The sequence below is a fragment of the Aspergillus uvarum genome (assembly GCF_003184745.1).
Source record: "Aspergillus uvarum CBS 121591 unplaced genomic scaffold BO82scaffold_8, whole genome shotgun sequence".
In the NCBI taxonomy this organism is placed as follows: Eukaryota; Fungi; Ascomycota; class Eurotiomycetes; order Eurotiales; family Aspergillaceae; genus Aspergillus; species Aspergillus uvarum.
The window spans coordinates 236,164-257,020 of record NW_020291305.1 but is presented as its reverse complement, the minus strand read 5'-3'; the positions used below and the strand labels follow the sequence as shown (position 1 = coordinate 257,020).

General features: G+C 51.6%; 8 protein-coding genes across 8 annotated transcripts; 2 read left to right on the top strand and 6 right to left on the bottom strand.

The window, feature by feature from the left end:
* Nucleotides 1-1,221: 1,221 nt before the first annotated feature.
* BO82DRAFT_398978 (uncharacterized protein) lies at nucleotides 1,222-1,457 on the top strand (the record flags this gene model as incomplete). The annotated part of the gene is made up of 2 exons (XM_025639071.1): nucleotides 1,222-1,341; nucleotides 1,404-1,457. 2 exons carry the CDS (start codon nucleotides 1,222-1,224, stop codon nucleotides 1,455-1,457), a joined length of 174 nt encoding a protein of 57 aa, XP_025495227.1.
* Nucleotides 1,458-1,812: 355 nt separating this feature from the next.
* On the bottom strand, nucleotides 1,813-2,424 carry BO82DRAFT_398977 (uncharacterized protein; the record flags this gene model as incomplete). Its single annotated transcript, XM_025639070.1, has 1 exon — nucleotides 1,813-2,424. The coding sequence occupies one exon, from the start codon at nucleotides 2,422-2,424 to the stop codon at nucleotides 1,813-1,815; it is 612 nt and encodes a 203-aa protein (XP_025495226.1).
* Nucleotides 2,425-3,412: 988 nt separating this feature from the next.
* BO82DRAFT_429537 (uncharacterized protein) lies at nucleotides 3,413-4,704 on the bottom strand (the record flags this gene model as incomplete). The annotated part of the gene is made up of 2 exons (XM_025640545.1): nucleotides 4,553-4,704; nucleotides 3,413-4,480 (listed from the first exon to the last, which is right to left on the bottom strand). Exons 1-2 carry the CDS (start codon nucleotides 4,670-4,672, stop codon nucleotides 3,413-3,415), a joined length of 1,188 nt encoding a protein of 395 aa, XP_025495225.1. The 5' UTR covers nucleotides 4,673-4,704.
* Nucleotides 4,705-4,891: 187 nt separating this feature from the next.
* BO82DRAFT_303090 (uncharacterized protein) lies at nucleotides 4,892-10,026 on the bottom strand. Its single transcript, XM_025632144.1, has 5 exons — nucleotides 9,609-10,026; nucleotides 9,268-9,556; nucleotides 6,371-9,202; nucleotides 5,669-6,322; nucleotides 4,892-5,621 (listed from the first exon to the last, which is right to left on the bottom strand). The coding sequence occupies exons 1-5, from the start codon at nucleotides 9,648-9,650 to the stop codon at nucleotides 4,990-4,992; spliced, it is 4,449 nt and encodes a 1,482-aa protein (XP_025495224.1). The 5' UTR covers nucleotides 9,651-10,026; the 3' UTR covers nucleotides 4,892-4,989.
* A 272-nt stretch (nucleotides 10,027-10,298) lies between these two features.
* Nucleotides 10,299-12,786, top strand: BO82DRAFT_275870 (WD repeat NOL10/ENP2 family protein; the record flags this gene model as incomplete). The annotated part of the gene is made up of 6 exons (XM_025631129.1): nucleotides 10,299-10,335; nucleotides 10,388-10,416; nucleotides 10,480-10,560; nucleotides 10,619-10,688; nucleotides 10,748-10,801; nucleotides 10,859-12,786. 6 exons carry the CDS (start codon nucleotides 10,299-10,301, stop codon nucleotides 12,784-12,786), a joined length of 2,199 nt encoding a protein of 732 aa, XP_025495223.1.
* A 745-nt stretch (nucleotides 12,787-13,531) lies between these two features.
* Nucleotides 13,532-14,176, bottom strand: BO82DRAFT_198172 (uncharacterized protein). Its single transcript, XM_025630575.1, has one exon. It carries the CDS (start codon nucleotides 14,018-14,020, stop codon nucleotides 13,676-13,678), a length of 345 nt encoding a protein of 114 aa, XP_025495222.1. The 5' UTR covers nucleotides 14,021-14,176; the 3' UTR covers nucleotides 13,532-13,675.
* A 156-nt stretch (nucleotides 14,177-14,332) lies between these two features.
* BO82DRAFT_398973 (putative autophagy protein Atg13) lies at nucleotides 14,333-17,450 on the bottom strand (the record flags this gene model as incomplete). Its single annotated transcript, XM_025639069.1, has 3 exons — nucleotides 14,333-16,954; nucleotides 17,046-17,144; nucleotides 17,223-17,450. 3 exons carry the CDS (start codon nucleotides 17,448-17,450, stop codon nucleotides 14,333-14,335), a joined length of 2,949 nt encoding a protein of 982 aa, XP_025495221.1.
* Nucleotides 17,451-19,391: 1,941 nt separating this feature from the next.
* Nucleotides 19,392-20,107, bottom strand: BO82DRAFT_198131 (uncharacterized protein). The gene has a single exon (XM_025630574.1). It carries the CDS (start codon nucleotides 19,897-19,899, stop codon nucleotides 19,501-19,503), a length of 399 nt encoding a protein of 132 aa, XP_025495220.1. The 5' UTR covers nucleotides 19,900-20,107; the 3' UTR covers nucleotides 19,392-19,500.
* Nucleotides 20,108-20,857: the final 750 nt, after the last annotated feature.

Sequence of the window (20,857 nt, the reverse complement as noted above, 5' to 3'; positions counted from 1 at the left end):
AAGATTGGGATAAGACTGCCATTTCTTACCACGTTACTTTGAGAGATTTCCTCTCTGTGATGCGGGATTAAACTGAATCCATACTCAAAAAGAAGAAATGGGTAGTACATATTACTGTAGTCCTCAGGACGTCGCAGGCATCAGTTCTCAAGAAAATATCCCGCAGCTCGGCTAATATAGCATTACTGGCAAACCGGCTTGTGAATCACTCCCACTTGGTACGCTGAACGATACTCACCTTTTACGATTCAAGAATTAGGGTCGTACAAGATGATAAGATGCAGGAACCCGCGTTACATACAAGCATCGAGATCTGAAGATCCTTTAGCGTATTCTCAACGGAACTCAACATACTACTAGGAACAGGAGGGCACGCTTTGCAAGTTGCACTACAATATACATCATCAGCTTTAAGGGGGTGTATGCTGCGCTTTCTTCGAGGAAGTGGGCTTAGCGGCTGGCGATGATTGACTGAAAAGTTTTATGAAACCAGGCCCATCGGCTACTGGGTTGATTCCGTTGAACCCAACTAGGGTGAGGACCAAAGCTTTGGTGTCCTGTATCGCTCTAGGAAGGACGTGTCTCACCCACATAAATTCCCTTGGGCGAACCTAAAGAGAGTCTGGCCTCTCTTGAGTAGAGAAGAATCGACTGAGAGACGAAAAGAAGTGGCGTTGAAGACAGTACTACCAGACAACAAGCAGGAGCTGACAACATGTATCGTGTTGCTAGAGTTGTGCTGTTGCGGTAGACAGATGCTCAACGACCAAAGCAGCTGCTTCTGGGTTATATGCGTAAGATATTCTCCTTGCCGGCAATGAGAGCAGTTCTCTAACACGGCTCGGACAGAGGTCTTGCAGATCTCTCGGCGGTGCGATATCAGTCTTTAATCTGCTTCAGTGTGAATTTGCCGTGCTCAGAATAGTATGATACGTTCTAGGCCAAAAGCGCAATCTCCTCGGAAGCGTGGTAGCAGCTAGTGGCTATCTTCGTATACAAAGGAAAATCGGAGCATCGCATTAGCCTTTCCCCTTGGTTCCACAAGACACTATTATCAAAATGTGCTACCAGCGTATATAGATACCTCGTAGACCGGCAATCATCTCGACCTTGTTTTTCCTGACACATCACCCTGCCAGGACAAGGTGTTCCCATTTCCCCTGGACGGGGTGCACCCGCCGCGCCTGCCGGACACACGAAGCCCGCGAGCAGTTCCTGGATATGCTCCAGCAAGTCTTCCAGCAGCAGGCGGAGGAGTGGGCGGCGGAGCGAGGCCAGGAGGCCCCCGGGCTTGTTCCCCGCTGTGACGAGCTGGGCGTGTTCCTGAAGTACGCCTACGCGGTCGAGGACCCTGATTTCCGCCTCTTATTTAATTTATTTTAATTATCTAATCTACTTACTAGTTGTCTGCTTACGCGAGTCTGTGCTTCGGAGCGGTCGGAGTTCACAAGTTGTAATTCACACGCAAGAAGCTCGAGTGCTCAAGGGTATGTGGCTCACCTTCCGAAGAATGGTGGCTACTTGAAATTCAGAAAAACGTGGCTTTTCAAGTGCTAAGAGATATGAGTGCAAGTTATACAGTAAAAAACCCTGGTTATAAAAAAGATAGATGTTGATACAGTAGCAAATGTTGTATAACCGGGTTGCAAGTAAAAAGAATAACGATCAGGAAAGTTGATATAAATAGATTATCGCTATGGCGACTAAGTCCGGGTGTCAGACACAACCCGAACCTATGGAATATCCTGAAAATCAAAAGACCCGAAGGATTTCACAATCCTCCCAACTCCCCGGGGGCAGTAGAGCCGATTTTTAGACGGCGCTACTCCCCCCCGGAGTAGCAGATCTACCCTGTACCCGCCCATGTGCAGCAGCACGACAATGACAAACCAGATGCTCGACCATTGTTTGCAGACGGTCCTGCATGACATTCTGGCAGTAGCGACAAGTCGCTCTCCGCCAGATGGACGGTCCTTCGCCGTCGCCGTCCGGGGAGATCGCAAAATGCTCTCGTTGCAGTTCGGCGATGAAAGCTTCTCCTTCTACCGTTCGAACCCTGCCTTGGAGACAGGTCTGCACATGGGCCCTCAGTGATGTCGTGCGCCACCCCACGTTTTCGTGGCAGCGGCGGCATACGAATCGGCGTTGGTTGACATGGGTACCCAGACCCTCGCCGTTGCGGCGGTGACTATAGCCCTTGGAGGTGCGCGTTGAGGTGCTTTTGCTTCGCTTTTTGACTTCACGGCAGCCGTACTGGAGATGCCACTCCAACGCGGAGATGGCGTTGCGCACGAGTCGTTTGCAAAGATGACACTGGAGGAGTCGGGTTCCGTCTTTGCCGACCTTGACGTCGAAATGCTGGAGGAGGGCCTCGTCTGCTTCTGCTTCGGGGTTAGTGGGCCCTGAGCGCACTGGCGCAGACATGGTTTCTAACCTACCAGAGAGAAATGATTGTACTGTACAGGTGAGCGAAGATGTGCCAGTCGAGGTTCCTGTCCAGCCGACTCTGTCAGTGAAGGATGCACTGTGACTAGAAGAGGAGTCCTGGACGGGAATTTATACTATCTCTCAAGCAAGCACCCACCATTCAATCCAATCTCCGGAGACGGAAAGCCCCGAGTGTTCATTCATCGGGGTCAAGATCTGCAATCAAAGAGTCGGTGGGTGTTACCAGTGTATATCTGATGTAGGATAGGTTTCCAGAAAAAGATGTATGTGCTCAAAGAACGGGACATTTGGAAGCCTGGCTCTTCAGTAACGCGTCTCAAAAGAGAAGGTCACAAGAAAAGAAGGCCTTCTGATGCGTAGGTCAACTGGGAGACTCGATGTGTCTACCGCGCAGCCTACATCTTCATCGTCGGTCTGATATAGTCCTTCTATGTGATTGTTCCGAGCGGTGACTTTGCATACTCATGTGTAGTGTAGTGTAGTGGATACTAAAGAGACAAAGGAAGGTTCAAAACGGTTTAGATAAGATCTCCATCTACATAGTGTGTGGGAAGGATGTCATGAAGGCAAGATCATGCGAAGGAGTTGAGACAGACTTGAGGGCGACGACTTGGAGGTGCAGAACGCCAGTATGTTCCCAATAGGGAAGGAACTGGACCACCGAGGTGGTGACATATTTCCATCTACTAATGTCTTCTAGATAATCTCTATAAGATTTGATACATTTACAATTACTTCATAGCTCTGGTGTAAAATTCAATAAACTGGATTATCAGAATCCAGGTAAATAAGCATCAAATTGCGCCTACCCGGTCTACGCTCAAGCGAAACAGATATATTCCGCTCAATCCGCCTACAATCCTACTCCAACAGGCGCCGGACTCGACGAGGATATACATATCAAGGGCAATGACTATTCGCTGCTCGTGCTCCTTCTAGGGCTAGACCTGATAACAGCATCAGCTTAATCAGAGGACCGAGCAGGGCATTCTTTCACCGAATGCACCATTTTAACCCCTCGATTGGCCTTGACCACCGCACCGCAATCGCGACACTTAGCCCACCGATCCGCCTTCTCACCCCGGAAGAGCAAGAACTTGCGGCGCATCGCGCACCCAGCCAGATGGGCGCAGAGCGCCCGCCGCGTATTGCAGACCTTTCGGTCGCAGTCGCGGCACTGCGCCTTCAGCCGGAAGCCCTTAGTGCCGACCACGAACCGCTCTCGCATCTGCTCTGTTGTCAGCTTGGTGAGCTCCGGGGGCTGGCACTGTTCTCCATCGTAGTGCCATTCTTTCTGCTTGGACGATGATGTCTGGCTTTTAGGCAGCTGGCAGGGGCACTTCCCTAGCTTCCGCTTCTTTGCGTCAGCGAGACGCTCTCTGCGACCCGGGCAGAAGTGCAGATGGAGCTGCAGACTGATAGCGGACGGGGGAGAGGTGCTGCTGGTCCAGGTCACCCAGCAGTAGCGGCATTGCACTTTGCATGAGCCGCGGTGGGCTCCGCCCTGTGTCACTTCCCCGTGGGTGATAACCTTGTAGTAACCGTCCCACAAGGCGGGATCGGGGATCGGGGCTTGAGCATGGGGGGTCGAGGGAGCCTGTCTCTTGCCCTTGCTCTTTCCCTTTCCCTGCTGCAAAGACTTGGACCGGACGTGGTTAGCGTTAGTAGACATGGTGTTTGTGGTTGTTCTGACTTGTGAAGAAGACGAAATTCTGCTCCTGTGTGGAAGAGACGCAATTCTGTTCTTGTGTGAGGAAAAACCGAAAGTCGTGCTGGAATGAAAAGCTGAATGATCAGGAGACATGGAATGGACCCTTTTATGATGAAGCCAAAGCATGATTCTGGGACTTCGAACCCTGCTGCTCGTTACGATGTCAAAGAGTTGTTGAAGAGCTCCAGTATCGTCCGTATCTAGTCGACAGTCTCCATCAAACCACAAAGAAAAGAGTTGTCCCAAGTGCTTGGGATGAAAGGAGATCCCAGGTTGGCTTAAGGGGACATTATCATCCTTGGCTTTGAAGGATATTGTATCCTGGAGTTGCAGTACGGGTTAGTCCGGTGGTTGAGAGCTGGCTTCAAAGCTGAATTGATGGGGATTACCCACTCGGCCGTTGTGCTTTGTGGACAGGGTTATAGCCGGAGTTCTTCGCAAACCATCATGCGCATCTGCAACATAGGGGCCAGGATTAGATTCCGTGCTCAACAAAAATCGACATACAAGCATAGTCTCTATGTGCAGAGAGCTTCGATGTGTCGAAGAGCGCATGCATGGTCAAAGCTACCTGAACTCGTTAGCCAAGGTACATGGAATGATGTTTTCGACAGTCAGTCAACAACAGTCGAAGTCATTCGAACGCGAACCCAGACCGCTTACGTTAAATGTACCGTTCCCACATATTGCTTGATGAAGGGAAGCAAGACACCATCATTATATACAGATCGCCTAGGATCATATTCTAGTAAGGTAAATAACACCATACGCCGTATCTTCACACCAGCCGCGACATGGTATAATGAACTAATATAACACAAAAAGAATTATCAGAGAACATAGCTCAGAAGCGCCTGAGCCTTGACCACAGTAGCAATGTGCCAAGGTAGTGTACCCTGCTGCACTGCCCGAGTGCCCCGGGCTCGAGCCAGAGTCGCGAGATCACGGTACATGCTCAGGATCTCCCGAAGAACGGCGTCATACGAAGCTGAAGAACGCCTTGAATAGATGATGTTGGCACCCATGGTATACACCCCGTCTCCGTCGGTAGAGCCTCTCCTGCGAAGCAGGTATCCGCTGGCCAGCGCGGGTCGATACTCGGTTTGATGCATAGAGCTGTTAAGACGATGGGACAGAACAACGCCCCACGTCTCATCGCATATGTCCATGAGGAGGGATTCGGACTCTATCTCAGGATTGGTATCTGTCGGGGTAGGGGCGTTTGGAGGTACATTTGCTGCGCTTGGAGGGGTGGGCGCAGTGCTGATTTGGTCGGGTGAGGAAATGCTAGGATTCGGCGTAGCAATGGGGGTGGTTGACGCAAGAGGATTGACTGCGCTCATGGGCAAAGGCAAGAAGGGTGGCTCAAGTGTGAGATCGGGCGTGGCACCGACGCTCAAAATCGTCAATTCTAGGTTCGCTGATCTAGACTTGTTATACTGTTCCGTGAGGGCTGTCCAGGCTGAGGTCGTCAGCAAACATTCAAAACTCCTGCAGTGACACACTTACTGTCAACCTCTTCCTGATCCACAGGATCTGTGTTGGCGACAATGACCCGCCAGCGCGCCTGAGTCCTGTCCATAATGTCCTTCGTTGCTCCCCAGATTTCAGCGCGAACTTCCGCAATGCTTCTCACCACGGACGAGTTGCGGAAGCGGAGGCAATAGGACATGGTTCGCTGCAGAGCGCCGGTGTTATCTGACCAGGCCACACTCATCCACCTTTGATCTTGACTTCTGGAGCACGCGATGTGGAGACACCTGCCTTCTTGCAGTGGAGATATCTTCTCAGATGAGAGTTTGAAGTTGATGATCTTTGGAAGTGGTTCTGCAAGAAGCATTGGAGGAGCGCCGTTGACCAAGCTAGAGTGAGGTGACTTCGGTGGGCACCGGCTATAGACCTCGAGAGCCAAGTTCAAGTACTCTGCCTGAGGAGGTACGACTAAAGATTCATTCGACATTAGAAAGTCGAGGGGAACGATCTGCAACACAAGCTCATTGAGTTGGCGGGCCTGCTGCCTGTCAGCATCGGCCACATATCTTTGGAACAGAATCCAGAAGGCCGAACAAATATCGACCAAGGCCGCAGCATGAGCAAAGGGGTTGACGATATAAACAACAAGGTTGTTCTCCTTGTCAGGTGGACTCTGTAGCAAAGCCGTCCCTACACCTGGTTAGCGCTGGGCCTCAAAATCAGGGAGAGCTGACATACCTAAGCCCTCACAGATCGTCTTCAAGGATTGCATGATAGATGAATAGCGAGTGTGTGACAAATCGATGTCCCATGAGCCCATACCACGATTAAACAGGTTTGAGCTATTCCCTCGATCATGACTACCAAGATTGCAGCCAGAATATACCAAGCCCAGACGGTCTAAAAAGGTATCCGCAGCTTCTGTAGCGGTATGGGGATGGATGCAATAGGCAAGTATATCCTTCTGGCCATGGGCCGGTCCCAACCCAAACGTTTCCCAGAATGGGATTGCTGGTGGTAGTGTTTCCAGAAAGTCTTTGCCGCGGCAGACACGTAGATGTGGTGGGCCGAGGCGAGAAATGGTGCCCTTGCTTGTGTCTTTCCGCTGCGAAGATTGTCGGGCCTGAGTGCTAGGCGAAAGTGCTACGGGATCCTGCAGAGAGACGAAGCTATTCAAATCGAGCCTTTCTATCCCGCCCATGAATGATTCGTCATCAACGCTTTGCGGAGAATGCGCCTCGTTTCCACAGCCTGACAGACCAACAGTCCCATCATACTTGTGATCCAGAGAAGATTGTGTGATTTGATCGACCAGGATTTGGGCAATCTGAACTTGCAATTCTTTTTGAAGAAGGGCGGGAAATGTTTGGTTTTGAGAGAGCGAGAAGTAGCCGGTCAAGGACCAATCGGAGAAGGTTGATAGGAAGTTTCCCAAGAAGACGGAGTCCTCGGGACGTTGAGTCGCTGTGTCTTGCTCTGCGTTTATCGAAGTCTTCTCTGGGGACAAAGCCAATGAGGTACCGGAATTGGAAAGACTGCGTTTTCTTTTGCGCGTAGGGTATGTAGCCGGTGAAAGATCGCTTTCAGCTTCACTCTCAGCGCCGTCAATGCTCGCAGCATCGCTTAACTCGGAGTCTGATGTTGCTTCCTGGAATATGTCGTCCAGCGGACTGCCATGCTCATCAAATGGTTTTATACCCGCGCTTTTTTTCGATATTGTAGCGTGGCGAGGAAGGCCGATGGTTGGAATATCACTGCTCGTAGTGGTGGCGTTCTCAATTGTGTCTTTCCCACGCATCTTAAACCAGAACTTGCCTTCAGTACTGTATTTCTGATCCCAGCTGGAGATCCCCTGCTTGAAATGAATGGGTTTATAATACCCCGGCATCTGCCCTTGCTGGGGCGACGGGTGACTCTCGGCTTGTGGCTCAGGGAAAAGAAATTTCTTGACCTCAACCGGACTCAGTGGAGGGCTTATAGTGGCGACATTGTCTTCCTGGGGCGATGGCAGAGGGACATCCTTTTCATGCGGAGGTTGTTCGCTCTGAGCATCCGTAGTAACGTCCATTTTGTCAGCTTCAGGCTCAAACATCTGATCTCCGACAGCTTCTTGCACCAAGCCGGGAAAGGTGTGCTCAGCCGGTGTAGGTTGTGCTTCAAGCTGATCTGTCTCACTAAAATCCGGCATTTCATGCATGGGATCTGGGTGATCTCCTTCGTCCATACGGTCAAACCCCGGTTCATCGAAGAAGCTGAAGTCTGCATCCGTGATCCCTTTAGCTCCAAAATCCCTCTCATTCATATCACCGAACAGATCATCATCATCGTTGGTATCGTACAGTCCGGATCCAACAGCAAGACCTGCCGAAGGGCCGAACCCCATTGTCACATCCACTGCAGAGCGATCCTTGCTGTGTGGCTGGCCGAAAGAAATCTGCCTGGTCTGCTGGGGAAAGGCTGAACTGTTGTATAAGTCTTCAGAGAACGCATCTGAGACTGTGGTAGGATTGAGCCCTGCCGTCGTGGCCCCATCTGGTGGCGTGGGATATACAAGGCCTGCAGTCTGTAGGTCTGGATACTGTGAAGCCCGAGAAAGGCTTTCCAGTCCTTCAGGTAAACCAGCCGTATCGGGAGTAGGTGCATCTTGGTCCTTGGTCTCTGATTCCTGGGCGATAGATAGAGGCTTAGGGCTCGTTTCGTTAAGGTTGGGCTTCTCTAATACGTGCCACTTTTCTGCAAATTCTAGAGGGTTATCAATGACAGCACAGACGCTTTCCATTTCACCATAGGAGTCTGAAGATGCTGATTTTGTCCTTCTGAAGCAGTATATAGCTGGCCAAAGAATTCGCTTGAGAGGAAGCGTTGATAAGCCTCCATCGTTCGGCCGCCATGTTTCCCCGGCCAACCTAGAGTAGAACGGTTCCCAAACTTCAACTTCCACCCATGAATCTTCACCGATGCCATCTACTGGAAGACCAAAATTGGCAAGCCAGCCCAGCACATTGGCCATCCACTGTTTGCGGTTCACTGGGTCCGATCTATCAGACCCCACACCCCCGGTGCTGTAAGGGTACGGAGAAGAACCCACCCTCTGAGCTGGTCTTGTCGTCACTAGTCTGGCGATCGACCCGCTTGGAGAAAGCCAGAGATCTGTGCCGGGAGGAGTGTCATGGCTTTCTGGAGAATCTTCAGACTTGCATAATCTCAACAGGCCAGGTTGTGGTACGGTTTGCAAAGCCACAGTTAGTTTTCCAGCAGATATCAGTTGAACTTGGAGCGTAGTCAGCGATGGAGCAAAAGTGGAGCTCTCAGCACTGTGGCCGACGGTCTCGTGGAGACCTCGTTCGTCTAGCGTGAGCAGGGTCCGTGACCCTAGCGGAACTGCACCAACTTGCTGTATCAATTGAAGACTTAAAGTTCCCATCAGAGCTGAAATGAACGAAGCGTAGATGGTGACAAACGGTGTAGGCGCACTGGGTCTTTGCGGCCCGGCTGCACCCGTCGCATGTTGAGGCTCTACTGAAAGATTCTTGACCAAATCTGACGAGGAAACACTGCCAGAAGAGGACACTGTGAGGGCAAGGGTCAGCACTCACTGCAGCGAGAGATTCTTTGCGCCCCAACATATCACATACCTTTCAACGTAGTAGAACCGACGAGAAGCCTACCCGTGTCATCTTTACCCCGACTTGCTGCCACAGAGGCCAGAGCCTCAAATCCGGGAGTAGAGGAGAAAGTCCAGAGACAGAGTCTTCGAGGATAGCTTGAAACCAAGCAATCCAGATTCCTCAACCTAAGCTCAAGATCTTTGAGGCGGCTGAGATGTTTCAAAATGGTATAGCCATTTGCAGGAGATTCGCCAGGTATATTGGTTATACCAGGCTCCTCGGTATAGATTCTCCAATATATTTGCGAGAATCCATCCTGAGGATCAGGTTAAATGGATGCTAAAGGTGCTTGCGGGCAGTTGACTTACAATGACGCGTATGTTGGTGACGGACCCGCCTGGAAAGTCCATGGTTTAATTAAAAGCCCCTTGGAAATACTGGCGATTTTTTTTAGCTAGCCAGGAACGCTTCCACCAGCGAAATAGAATTCATCTCCAGGAGCGCATTCCCAAATGGTCATATCTCAGTGCGATAACATGGAACTTTTGGCAGTCAGTAAACAGATCAGCTTCCTGAAGCCATCGCTCTTTGGGAGTTTAGGGGTTCGCGATCAAGGTAATACCGGAGTAAGGGGGTGAAGGCGTATGTATATATAGTAAACTGAGGTAATGTCAAAGAATACCATGTGCCATAAAGCAGCAGCAGAAGGGATACAAGAGCTAAGGAGAGAAGGAGATTGGGGAATGGATTGATGGATACGATATCAGCATTCCCGAAGAGGCGAAATGGCCGCTGATTTCCCCCAGATGTTCCGATGGGGCCCTTTGGCCCTTTCAGTCTTGCACCAATTCAGTTTCCATCCACCCACGGAGCTTGGTTCGGCCCGCCCCAGCCAATCATGTAACCTTGCCTTCCGCAGCATCACGTGCTCACCTCCATCAGCTATCGATACCGTAATATTCTGGATCGCGGCAACTTTTTTTGCCCGAAAAAAAAAATAAGTCCCTTATCGACTCTGACTGGCGCTGCGCTGCGATTTCTAACGCTCTCACCTCGCCATGAAGCTCTCCAATCAGTCGGAGGTCCCGGTCTACAGTGAGCTTCACAGATCTTAAATTTCTGAATGAGACAACTAACGGTCCTACAGCGATCTCGGGCTCCAATACTGCCCGCGAGGTAAGAACTCGATAGCATTCCAGCAAACACAGCAAGACTGATGCTGACGGTATATGATTCTAGCTCCCTGAATGGCTTGCTAGGCGGAGAAAGAGGAGTTTGAAAAATGATCCGGAGTGGGCGAACAGAGTGGAATTATTGCAGGTCAGGACCCGATTACCATCCATGTCCGGCTCTTATCAGTTTCTAATCCTTTCACCAGGACTTCGGGTTCGAGGAAGCCAGTCGATGCATTCGGGTCAGTGAAGATGGAGATTGGGTTATGAGCACAGGTATGCGCTTGCGCAGGCATCGACTAATCCGAACAGTCAACTAATCCGCATCCCCGCAGGAACGTACAAGCCGCAGATGCACGTTCACTCGTTACAAGCTCTGTCCCTGAGTTGTAAGTCTTTGATGAGAATTCTACTTTGAAGTCTTCTCTTTGCTGATTCACCGGCAGACGCGCGCCACACTGATGTTGAAAATACTACCTTCCTTCTACTCTCATCGGACTACTCCAAGTCTCTCCACCTCCAGTCCGACCGCTCGCTCGAATTCCACACCCCCTCGGGCATGCACCACAAGACGAGGCTTCCCAGATACGGACGGGACTTGGTATACGATAGACAGACAACGGAAGCTTTGGTGCCAGCGGTTGGTGTCAACAGCGACGGCATGGGAGAAGTTTTCCGACTGAACCTGGAAATGGGACGATACATGCGGAGCTTCGAAGTTGATGTGGGCGGCGATGACTTTACGTCTGCTGGTGGAGGTACATTGCAGGGTGGAATCAACACGGGCTCTGTCAATACAGGAGCAATCGCCGAGGAAAGTCACAACCTTCTTGCCTTCGGTACCTCGAACGGGACCGTCGAATTCTTCGATCCTAGGGCGAGAAGCAGAATCGGCACTCTGGTATCGCCCGCGCACGGTCCTGATGAGTCTCGACAAGAGATCACAGCGCTGGAATTCCACAGATCTGGTCTAACGCTCGGTACGGGTTCCTCGAACGGACTCATCTTCCTATACGATCTGCGCATGTCTCGACCCATGTTGAAGAAGGACCAGGGATATGGCTTCCCCATTCACACATTGAAATTCCTCCAGCCTTCCACCGCCTCCCGCGAACAGACCCTGGAACCCAAGATCCTCTCAGCGGACAAAAAGATCATAAAGATTTGGGATCCCCGTGATGGAAGCCCATGGACATCTGTTGAGCCTGCTGTGGACATCAACTCAGTGGCTTGGTGCAAGGATAGTGGAATGCTTCTCACGGCCAACGAAGGACCCTTGCAGCATTCGTTCTTGATTCCTCAGCTTGGACCATCGCCGCGCTGGTGTTCATTCCTCGATAACCTTGTTGAAGAAATGGCGGAAGATCCCAACGACCCCAACGCATTCAACCCGAGCCAGGCGGGCTCTGTTTACGACAACTACAAGTTCTTGACCGTGCCTCAACTCAAGACCCTCAACCTGGATCACCTCATTGGCCGAACCAGCCTGCTGCGGCCTTACATGCACGGTTACTTTGTGGCTCAACAGCTGTACGAAGAGGCCAGGCTCATCACCAACCCCTATATGTGGGAAGAAGAGCGTGCCAAGCGTGTTAGGGAGAAGATTGAGAAGGAACGCGAGAGCCGCATCCGTGGCAAGAAGAAGGCCGCCGTCAAGGTCAACCAGAGACTTGCCGAGAAGCTGCTCAGCATCGAGGAGAAGAATGAGCGCAAGAGGGCGCAGCGTGTCCTCAAGAGGGGCGGCGACGATGAGATGGTTGACGCTCCTCCTGCCGCCGCGGCCGCGACCAACACCACCGAAGAAGCCGACAAGAACCCTCTGGGCGACTCCCGTTTCGCTAAGCTCTTCGAGGACGAGGACTTCGCCATCGATGAGACATCGCGTGAATTCCAACTTCTCAACCCCAGCACCGCGGTCGAGGCTCCTCCCCGCAAGGAAAGAGGCCTCACCGCCGTGGAACAGGAGATGGTCGACGACGTCCGGGGCAGCTCGGACAGCTCTGACTCGGAAAGTGATGGCGGACAATACAAGTCCAAGCCCGCCGCTTCCAACAAGATCTCCACCGCCTCCTACCGCCGCAACAAGCAGGGCCGCAACCAGGAAGCGCCCCGCATGGAGATCTCCTCTTCCACCAACGTCAGCTCGACCCGTGACCGTTCCTTCGGCTCGCGCGCGCAGAACATGCGCACCAGGGATAAGCCCTCTCGCCGGGGCGGGGTGGTCGGCGAGCGTGAAGTCACCTTCACTCCTGGCGCTGGCAGGCAGCAAGGAAAGAGGAGCTTTAATCGACCCGAGCAACAATCCACATCCTCCCACAATTTCCGGGCCAAGGAGCGTCGCAGCGCGTCCGGTAACACCTTCCGCAAGATGTAATCATATCTCTTCCAACCCATCGAGCCCCATGGGCCTGGCCAGATTGGGCGATCACCCACTGCTGCTCCCGCTCCTGCTCCCGCTGGTAGTCGTGGTGGTGGTGCTGGTCGGTCGTGCTACATACCGAGTCAAACCATGCCCGCAGCTTCTAGCCCCAGCTGCTTCCCACAAACAGCCTTGTCGTCATCGTGCGGGATAAGCTGACTGACTGGACCCCTCCCCTCCCTCGTCCAGCTGCAATTCACAATACTTACGCACGAGGGGGTCCTGGCGCATGGCGCCACATGATAAGATCCGCCACATTAACTCCGATCATGTCAACTATACTACCACCCTTATACCCCCCACCCCCCGTCCTACATGAGGATTTCCGCTCCTCTTCTCTTAACTTACCATCATCCATGATCTTCTCAAGCCCCGCCCACACTTCTACCATCGACCTTATCCCTAAAGTTTTCCCCTCCTACTATGTCACAAGACTTAGCCCCAGCTCAGGTGAAACCACTTTGTTCAGCTGAACGAGCGGGCTAACCTGTTTTGGCGTTTCACAACAACCCGGGCATCTCAGCCTAGGCTAGAGCCCAGGCCAGACTGTTCGGATGGTGGAAATGAGTCACTACATCATTATCTCCATCGTTTGAGTCAACCCGATTCAATCAGATACATGTACCATACCTAGAAAGTTGAACATTGGCACAGCAAAGGAATTGGTGGCGCATTGTTGCCTCTTCTCTCTACCTTGGAAAAAGTTCTTTTTTTTTTTTTCTTTCCTTTCATAGACTCATACCCCGGCGGTTAGGTTAATGCATATTTTCGAAATTCACTTGGCCGCAAACTTTAGGACGGCTCTCAGAAATCGATGTAATATGTCCAAAGGCTCGTATTTCGACTAGTACCATGGCACAAGCTTATCACAGTCCGCCTTTCTAAGCCTCGGTTTCATGGTGTCGGAAAAGGAATTCATCCCAGTCACGCAAGATGGAGGATCTGCACGAACGTGGCAAATTGAGGAGAAGTAAGAATTGTAGCAATGTAGATAGATAGAGATAAAATAACGGAGTCGGATCAGAAAGGACAGATCAATGCCCATAAGGATATTGACTGTATGACGCTCGGAAATTCGATACAAGAGGAAGAGGAAGAATCCAAAAAAGCAGATGAGAGGAAGAAGATAAGGACGCTGTTTCCACGCCAGAATGCAAAGGGGGAAGTAGAACGGTAGTATAACAAACATGCTTTAAAACCCAAGAAACAAGAAATTCGGGACATCAAGTCAACCTTATTCGCCAATCCAGACGCACATTGCGGAAGTGCTTGGAGATCCAGTCTATAAATTAACCAGCCGCCCTGAGATAAAAATGGAAGAACATGAGCATCAAAACAATACCGAAGATGTGAACAATGTGTGAATGAAATGAAGGAAATTGAAGTTGGTATGTGAAATCGTTGTAGGAAAGCGGTCAAAATCAAACACCCAAGACGCCGAAAGCATCTGGGAAGATAATCGAAGTTGAAGTGTGGGTGTGAGAGGTGGATTGTAGTCCTTTCATGGCCAGACTGGGAAGCCAGAAAGACCGCCGCCTCGCCTACCGCCGCCGCGTCTCGATCCGCCGGAGTTACCGGTGGGGTCAGCGCTATGGTTGCCTTGCCTACTTTCCTCAAAGCTTCGGCGAGAGGCCCCGAAATCACTCATCGCAAACAGCAACGGTTCGTCCTCCTCAACTTGCGATTGCGGAGGATTGTTGCGGCCGGTACTGGGTCGTCGGCCCTCAATCATTGAGGTACCGCTGTTGCTCCCACTGGCGTTACCGTCACGATCCTGATCGCGCTCGGTGAGATACGAAGGAATCGTTGAGCCACGTGCAAGGCTACCTGACCCGGAGCTGAGAGACTGAGGGCCGGAAAGGCCTCGTCCACGGGAAAGGCTAAAACGCGGCTGATACACATGGTGACCTGACGTGACTGCTGACGGCCCCGACGCGGCTGCACCTCGATGGGTACTCATGGTGCGTGTTGCAGTGCTCAGTGTCAAAGACGGATCCCCAGTGCCGGGCGGGGCCTGCTGCACTCTATGCGTCTGATTCGAACTGGCCTTATCGCTTTCATAATCATGCTGACGTTGCATGGCACTGAGGCTGCTGTTGGATCTGTCCTCGGCTCCCAAACTTATGCTGCGAAGGTTGAAGGGAAAGATTTCCTCGTCATCTGTCGTAATTGTCCGTCGACGATGAGCAGCAGAGCTTGGCCGACGATACGTGGGAGGAAAGAGTGACGTGGGTGACGTAGGAATATCGATTGCATTTACATTCGACGGGTTAACCATGGTCGTTCCTTCACTGACGTTCTCATCGAGAGGCGAGCTGTGATCGACATGTGACTCTCGTCGATCGTTGTTCCCAGGATCATTATAGTCAACAATACTGTTGGAGCTCAAGCGCGAGGGTATAGCCGGGGTGTGGGGGGTGTGAGGGGAGATAGGCTTTCCCGGCGAGGAAGCCGTAGAAATTGAAGTGCCAGCCACCATTGGCGGAACACTAGACAACTGCCTGCTTGACGAGATGGACGAGCGATGAAGCATCAATGAGGAGGTAATGGAATCCGACAGGGCAGCATTGGAATCCTTCATGCGCTGAAAGCGGCTCAAGGCAGCAGATGGGGCCGTTGTTCGACGTCCTTGATCGTCACGAGCAGTCGACTTCGAGTTGCTCAGCAAGTCTTTATGCATATCCAGCGACTTTAGGAAATCCGAAATATTCTCATCGTCAGCGTGGAGTGAGTCGGCACTTGTCCCAGTTGCTTCTGCAAGTAAACCAGAGCCAGGCTGAGCGCTTGATGAGGTAGCACTAGCTCTCCCGCTTGAGGTATCTTCTTCAGGCCTGGTGATATTACCGGAAGAAGGCCTTGCACGACGGTGCGAGAAAGCGCTACTATATCTTGCGATAGAAGCAGGTCTAGGCGATGCAGAGCTCGAAGGAGCAATAGTCTGCTCGGAGGTGCCGGGCAATGACTTTCGAAGAGAACTTGTCGTAGACGGGGGAGGCACAGGTTTGGCTTCAGAAATGGGTATACGAGGTGCCGCTGTCGACCGCGGAGAAGCCCCAAGCGGAGGATCGACAAGGGAGGGAGAGGCAGACAATGGCGGAGCTTTGAAAGGCTGGAAAGAGATGGAAGGTCGCCTAACCACGCCTGGGCTACCTTCATTGGCGAGAACAGCCGCACGGCCTATAGGACTTGCTTTGTTCATTGAGAGAGGCTTCCGAGACGATGATGCGGGTGGTGAGGGAGACGAGGCGCCGGACTGCTGTGCAGCACGTAGGGCTGATATAGGACTCGCGCTCGTAGTAGGCCCGACACTATGGAAGGTTGAGAGGCTGCCGTAAGCACGCCCAAGGTCTGAATCTTCAACAGTCCGTTTCTCAAGGGGTACTGACCCTACTTCCGGATTGACGACTTTCATATGCGAATCTCGACTTGGAAGTGAGGGACGGAAGCCCTCATCATCGGCACCCATGAAACGCGAACTAAGAAGGGCTTCAGAATCATCTACACGGAACTCACAGCTCGTTCGATATGTGACCTCGACCGAGAATGGACCAGCAGGTGAATCGGTCACCCCAAAGGTGTACGTTTCCACAATTTTACCGCTGCTTTCAAACAGTGGCATCGTCAAACGGTCGGGCTTCGAGCTCCCTGCATCGGGATTCCCCGCCGAAATACGGTATTTAATCCGCAAGGCCGGGTGTGCTCGAAGTCTGCCGTTGCGTTTGGCAAACTTCCAGGCAGGCAAGAATTTAGAATATGTGAACAAGGACCTGAACAGGACGATGCTCTTCTTGTAGACCGTAGGCAGAATAGAACCAAGATCCGTCGGTAGTTTATCAGACATGTCTCCGAGTTCCACCTTCCACCGCTCGAGAATCACATCGTCAGACCCTGCTGAGAGGGGCGCGGCAGATCGCCTTCCTGGGGACGAGGACAGAGACTCCAAAACATCAAATCGTTTCCCATGCTCATCCAAGGCAACGAGGCTTTGGTTATTGGTGAGTCCTTTAGTGTCTAGGTATGTCTCGATAATCAGCGGCGGAGGCCGGTTCTCACTCGCATCACATGTTCTCCAGGTTCGTAATTGTTCTCGGAGCACGTCGGTATCTTCTAGCTCAACGTTGAACTACAGTGCGTTAGTTGTGATCAGTATGCCAGGTCAATTCTGGGCGGTCTCGAAAGTTGAAGACGGACGGGGCGGTATGAGAGCCACGTACCCAGCGGTTAACCCTAGGAGTATCGGAGCCTTTGTTGAAGGATGGTGGGAGCTCAATGCGGGAATGAAGAATTATCAGAGCGGCTTTGGTATGGTAGTTCTAGAGTAATAATTGTATCAGCAAAGCATCAGGGAAGAAAGGCACGAGACCAGTTCAAGCACGTAAAGGAAGCCCTACTGATATGATTTGGTTGAGTTTAGCTATCGCTTCTTTTGACGGCCGTCGAGCTTGGCTCTGCTCTGGCGACTCAGGACCCGTCTCTATCCCTAATCCTCTGGTTGATGTTCTAGGATCGAAGGCCGGGGAGGTTGGACGAGTATCCTGCTCTCGGTTGTCCGCCGAGCGGCTCGACCTGGTTGCAGATGCGGGTGGCGGAGGGGCCGGTGAACGAGGATGTTGGTGCATGATGTTTTGTAGTAGAGTTGAGAGTCATATAAAGGGCAAGCGGTTGAATATAGACACAGAATCCAAAAGGACCGTGGAGCAAACCTGGTTGGATCAAGGAAATAGAAAGGTACCAGTTGCGCTGCGGATAGCCATGCTAACGGACCAAGCTGCCAAAAAGAAGTTGTATAAGATAACAAACAACAATGAAACGGTGGTGGGGGGGGGGGGGGGGGGCGGCGTCAGGCGCTTGGTAACAGGCACAGAATAGAAGATGTGAGAGAGAGGATCGGGTTCATGGTTTGCTGTGCTCAGGCAACAAGATGCTGAAGAGCATTCGGAGCATGGGGCCTAGACAACCTTGGGAGGCTTCTCCGCATTAACGACCGACTTGGGCGGAGAAAGGGAGAGGGGGATGTGCACGGCGTCCTCACGTTGAGGAAAATAAAGCATTCAAGAATCCATTCTGCTTCACAAGGTAGAGAGGGTCTGGTTCAAAAATGCAGCCAGGGGGATAGGGGTTGAGCAAGAAAGTTGAGAAAGGGAGAAAAGATGAGAAAGGATGGCGGTAATGCAGTGCAGTGTCAATGGCAGAAGGAAGATAAGTTAACCTCGAAGTAGAGAGGGAGGGAGGGAGCCAGACGGAACCTGGGCTGGCTGCGGAGGAGCAATGGATGATGAGAGGGCGGCGAACTGTCGGTCGTACCGTACGGAAACCAAGTGGTATGTGACGCACACCCGGTGACTCGAGGGTCAAGTGCAAGTGCCAGTCCAACTCCAAGTCCAAGTGCAAGCGGTCAGTCAGTCAGGCTGATGACGGGTGCCACCACAGCCCTTTCAAAGAGGCTCTAGAGAAAGAAGTCAGCAAGGCAGATAAATAACTACTAGGTGCTAGGTTCTCCTACTCTCAAATTCTGTTTTCTATTTTCTTTTGCTCCAATGTTGCTTCCACATGGCACACCTCTTGCACCAGCACACTGCACCTAAATAGGTCGCAGTAGATTGGAAGGCGGTCAAGAGTACCTAGTCTAGTACTGTACCTCATGACCGCCGTACGCGTATCAGACAGGGAAGGGTTGTTTCAGCCTGTCTTTGATCGATCAGCTCCGTGGAGCCGTCATGGACGGTAATCGGCACTGATAAGGAAATCCTCATGACTTCATGGCTTGGTAGACTACAAGGCAAGTATAGATTCCTGACCACAATCGGCATGGTGATCATTTATCTGCTCCGTCAGCCGTCAGGTGGCTGTCACTCTCATACCTTCTTCAACTCGCTTGTTGTACGGTAATTACGTTCATCTTCAGAGTACAGTATGTGAGTACTTGTAGAATCGACACATACTGGGTTATGCATTCATCTTGAAAATGAACAGGGTCAATGGAAAGAAACAGGCGCTAGTCCCCAGCTGGGCTAGCCGGGTACTGCGGGCGTGCGCTTGGGGCGAACAATCAACTTGCATGAGAATCACCGCCCATGACAACATGCTCTTTTGCTGTTCTGAGCTGCTTGCGACATCGATCGGCCTGTGATTTTGTGGTTTGCAGCTGGTATTCTTTCGGTTCTTCTACCAGTAACTTTCAAGTCTCTCACCACCCCCCCCCCCCCCCAAAAGAAAAACCCTCCGGTCAGCGGCGAATTCTCTTCCAACCAAATGTGCTCATCTACCTGCGACACGGACAGAGGAATGGGGCTCCCATCATTCCCTGTTGGAGCACCCGCCAGCATGGACCACTTCCCCAAGTTCCTGGGTTCCTGGGACTGGCTGCCTCACCTGCAACGGCCTGCTGGCTAGGTGGAGAGCAGATCCTAGTTGCCCGGTCTACAAGGCACAGTACCTTAGCGATACCTTAGGGGTGAACTCTCAGGAGCTTCTCCCCAGCAACCAGAGCCAATCCCAGGACTCGCACTGTACAACGCACTACCGGCATGATGCACCGGAACTGCGGGTTCTGCAGCAAAGGCGGCTGGCTAAGGCCTCTAAGACAACCTAGACTCTTCGTTGATGACCCTGGATTGGAGCGTGGATAGCTACCCATGATTCTACTCCCGGCTAGTAGTTATATATGGATCAGACCCCCCGACCAGGATTAAGTACCATCGACCGAGCCCGAAGGTCGAGAGCTCGGTCGGTCGACATACGACCACCGACTTGGACCGGTTTGTTTGGGGCCAGTTGGTGGTGCAGCTGTATGCATGAAATGTGAAGCTGGCTGACTCCGTGCTTCGTTCGTACCTTTGTCCTGTTTCTTTCTCGCTTATGATGGCCAGTCAAGCATCCTTGACTATTTGGTCGCTTCCACCACACAAATCCACCTTTTCGTGCTGGGCTGATTCCAGTTGCATTGCGCACGTAGCATACCTCTGCAGGTGTTGGAAGTATGATAAAGCAGGTAAGTAAAATTGAAGTAGATACTCGTGACCTCCTGACTGAAAAGATAACAAGCCCCTTTAAAGTTAATTCAGCCATTTGAACGTGTATAATGTAATCTACTGTCTGATAACTAATGGATGGGAGCTTGATCCGATGATTCTGGGTGTCTCTGCTCACTTCGCAACCCTCGATCTATGAGTCGGACACGACCTTCAGCCCCTCTTTAGCAGCATAGACGTTCCTTTTTTGCTTTTTTTTTTTTTGTTTTTTTCTTTGAGATGGTAGATTATGACCTGAGATGGAGAGCATGAAGCACGGAGGAAGTGACTACCTAGTATGTGCGTATGTGTCTCAATTGGGGCTTGACCATCACCAGCCACAATCGGGTGATCCTTTGTCTTCAGCCTCATTTATAGTCTGCGGCGTTGACTTGCTCTCAACTGAACTGACTTGGTAACTATTTAAGACAACCTTTAACTTCCCAGCGTACCTCTACAGACGACTCAACCGCAATACACGTTTGTCCTTGGATGAGAGACTGTCCCTGATATTCCTGGAGTGAACCCAAGGTTACTCATCTTCAAAACGACAGACCAAGGCAAAGCAGTGCCGAACGGGGCCACACCCTCGGTGACCTCTCCGAATAATAAGGAGCGAGATGAACGGAACTTCCTCAATAGCTCAAGATCCCTTGTCATGTATTGAGCTGCGTCATATCCAGAAGCTATGCGAAACTAGCGATCGGGATGAGATTCACTGCCCCTGTTGATCAGATGCGCTTACTCCATACTCTACAACTAGAAATCACTATGCGGTGGACATGCTCTTTCTCAAGCCAAATACCCCGCGATGCCGGGAGCATATATCCCGAGGTAAATCATCTGAGCTGCCCAGTGAGCACGGAACCTATTGGAAGATTAAAAAGAGCAGACGAGGAAGAAGGAGAAAGTAGTTGAGAACATTTGTCGTCGGCCTCTCGTCCGGGGGCATGGAGGGGAGTGCAATCCCCGATTGGCCACCGCCCGGACGGTCTTATCCACGGGTCGAAAGCCAT

Excerpts from the sequence above, each read along its gene's own strand:
- BO82DRAFT_303090 (XM_025632144.1), bottom strand. The coding sequence starts at position 9,650 with ATGGACTTTCCAGGCGGGTCCGTCACCAACATACGCGTCATT. Across the intron at positions 9,203-9,267 it reads CGGTTCTACTACGTTGAAAG|TGTCCTCTTCTGGCAGTGTT; the intron begins GTATGTGATATG and ends TTGCCCTCACAG. Across the intron at positions 6,323-6,370 it reads GACGATCTGTGAGGGCTTAG|GGACGGCTTTGCTACAGAGT; the intron begins GTATGTCAGCTC and ends AACCAGGTGTAG.
- BO82DRAFT_198172 (XM_025630575.1), bottom strand. The coding sequence starts at position 14,020 with ATGTTTGTTATACTACCGTTCTACTTCCCCCTTTGCATTCTGGCGTGG.
- BO82DRAFT_198131 (XM_025630574.1), bottom strand. The coding sequence starts at position 19,899 with ATGGCTGAATTAACTTTAAAGGGGCTTGTTATCTTTTCAGTCAGGAGG.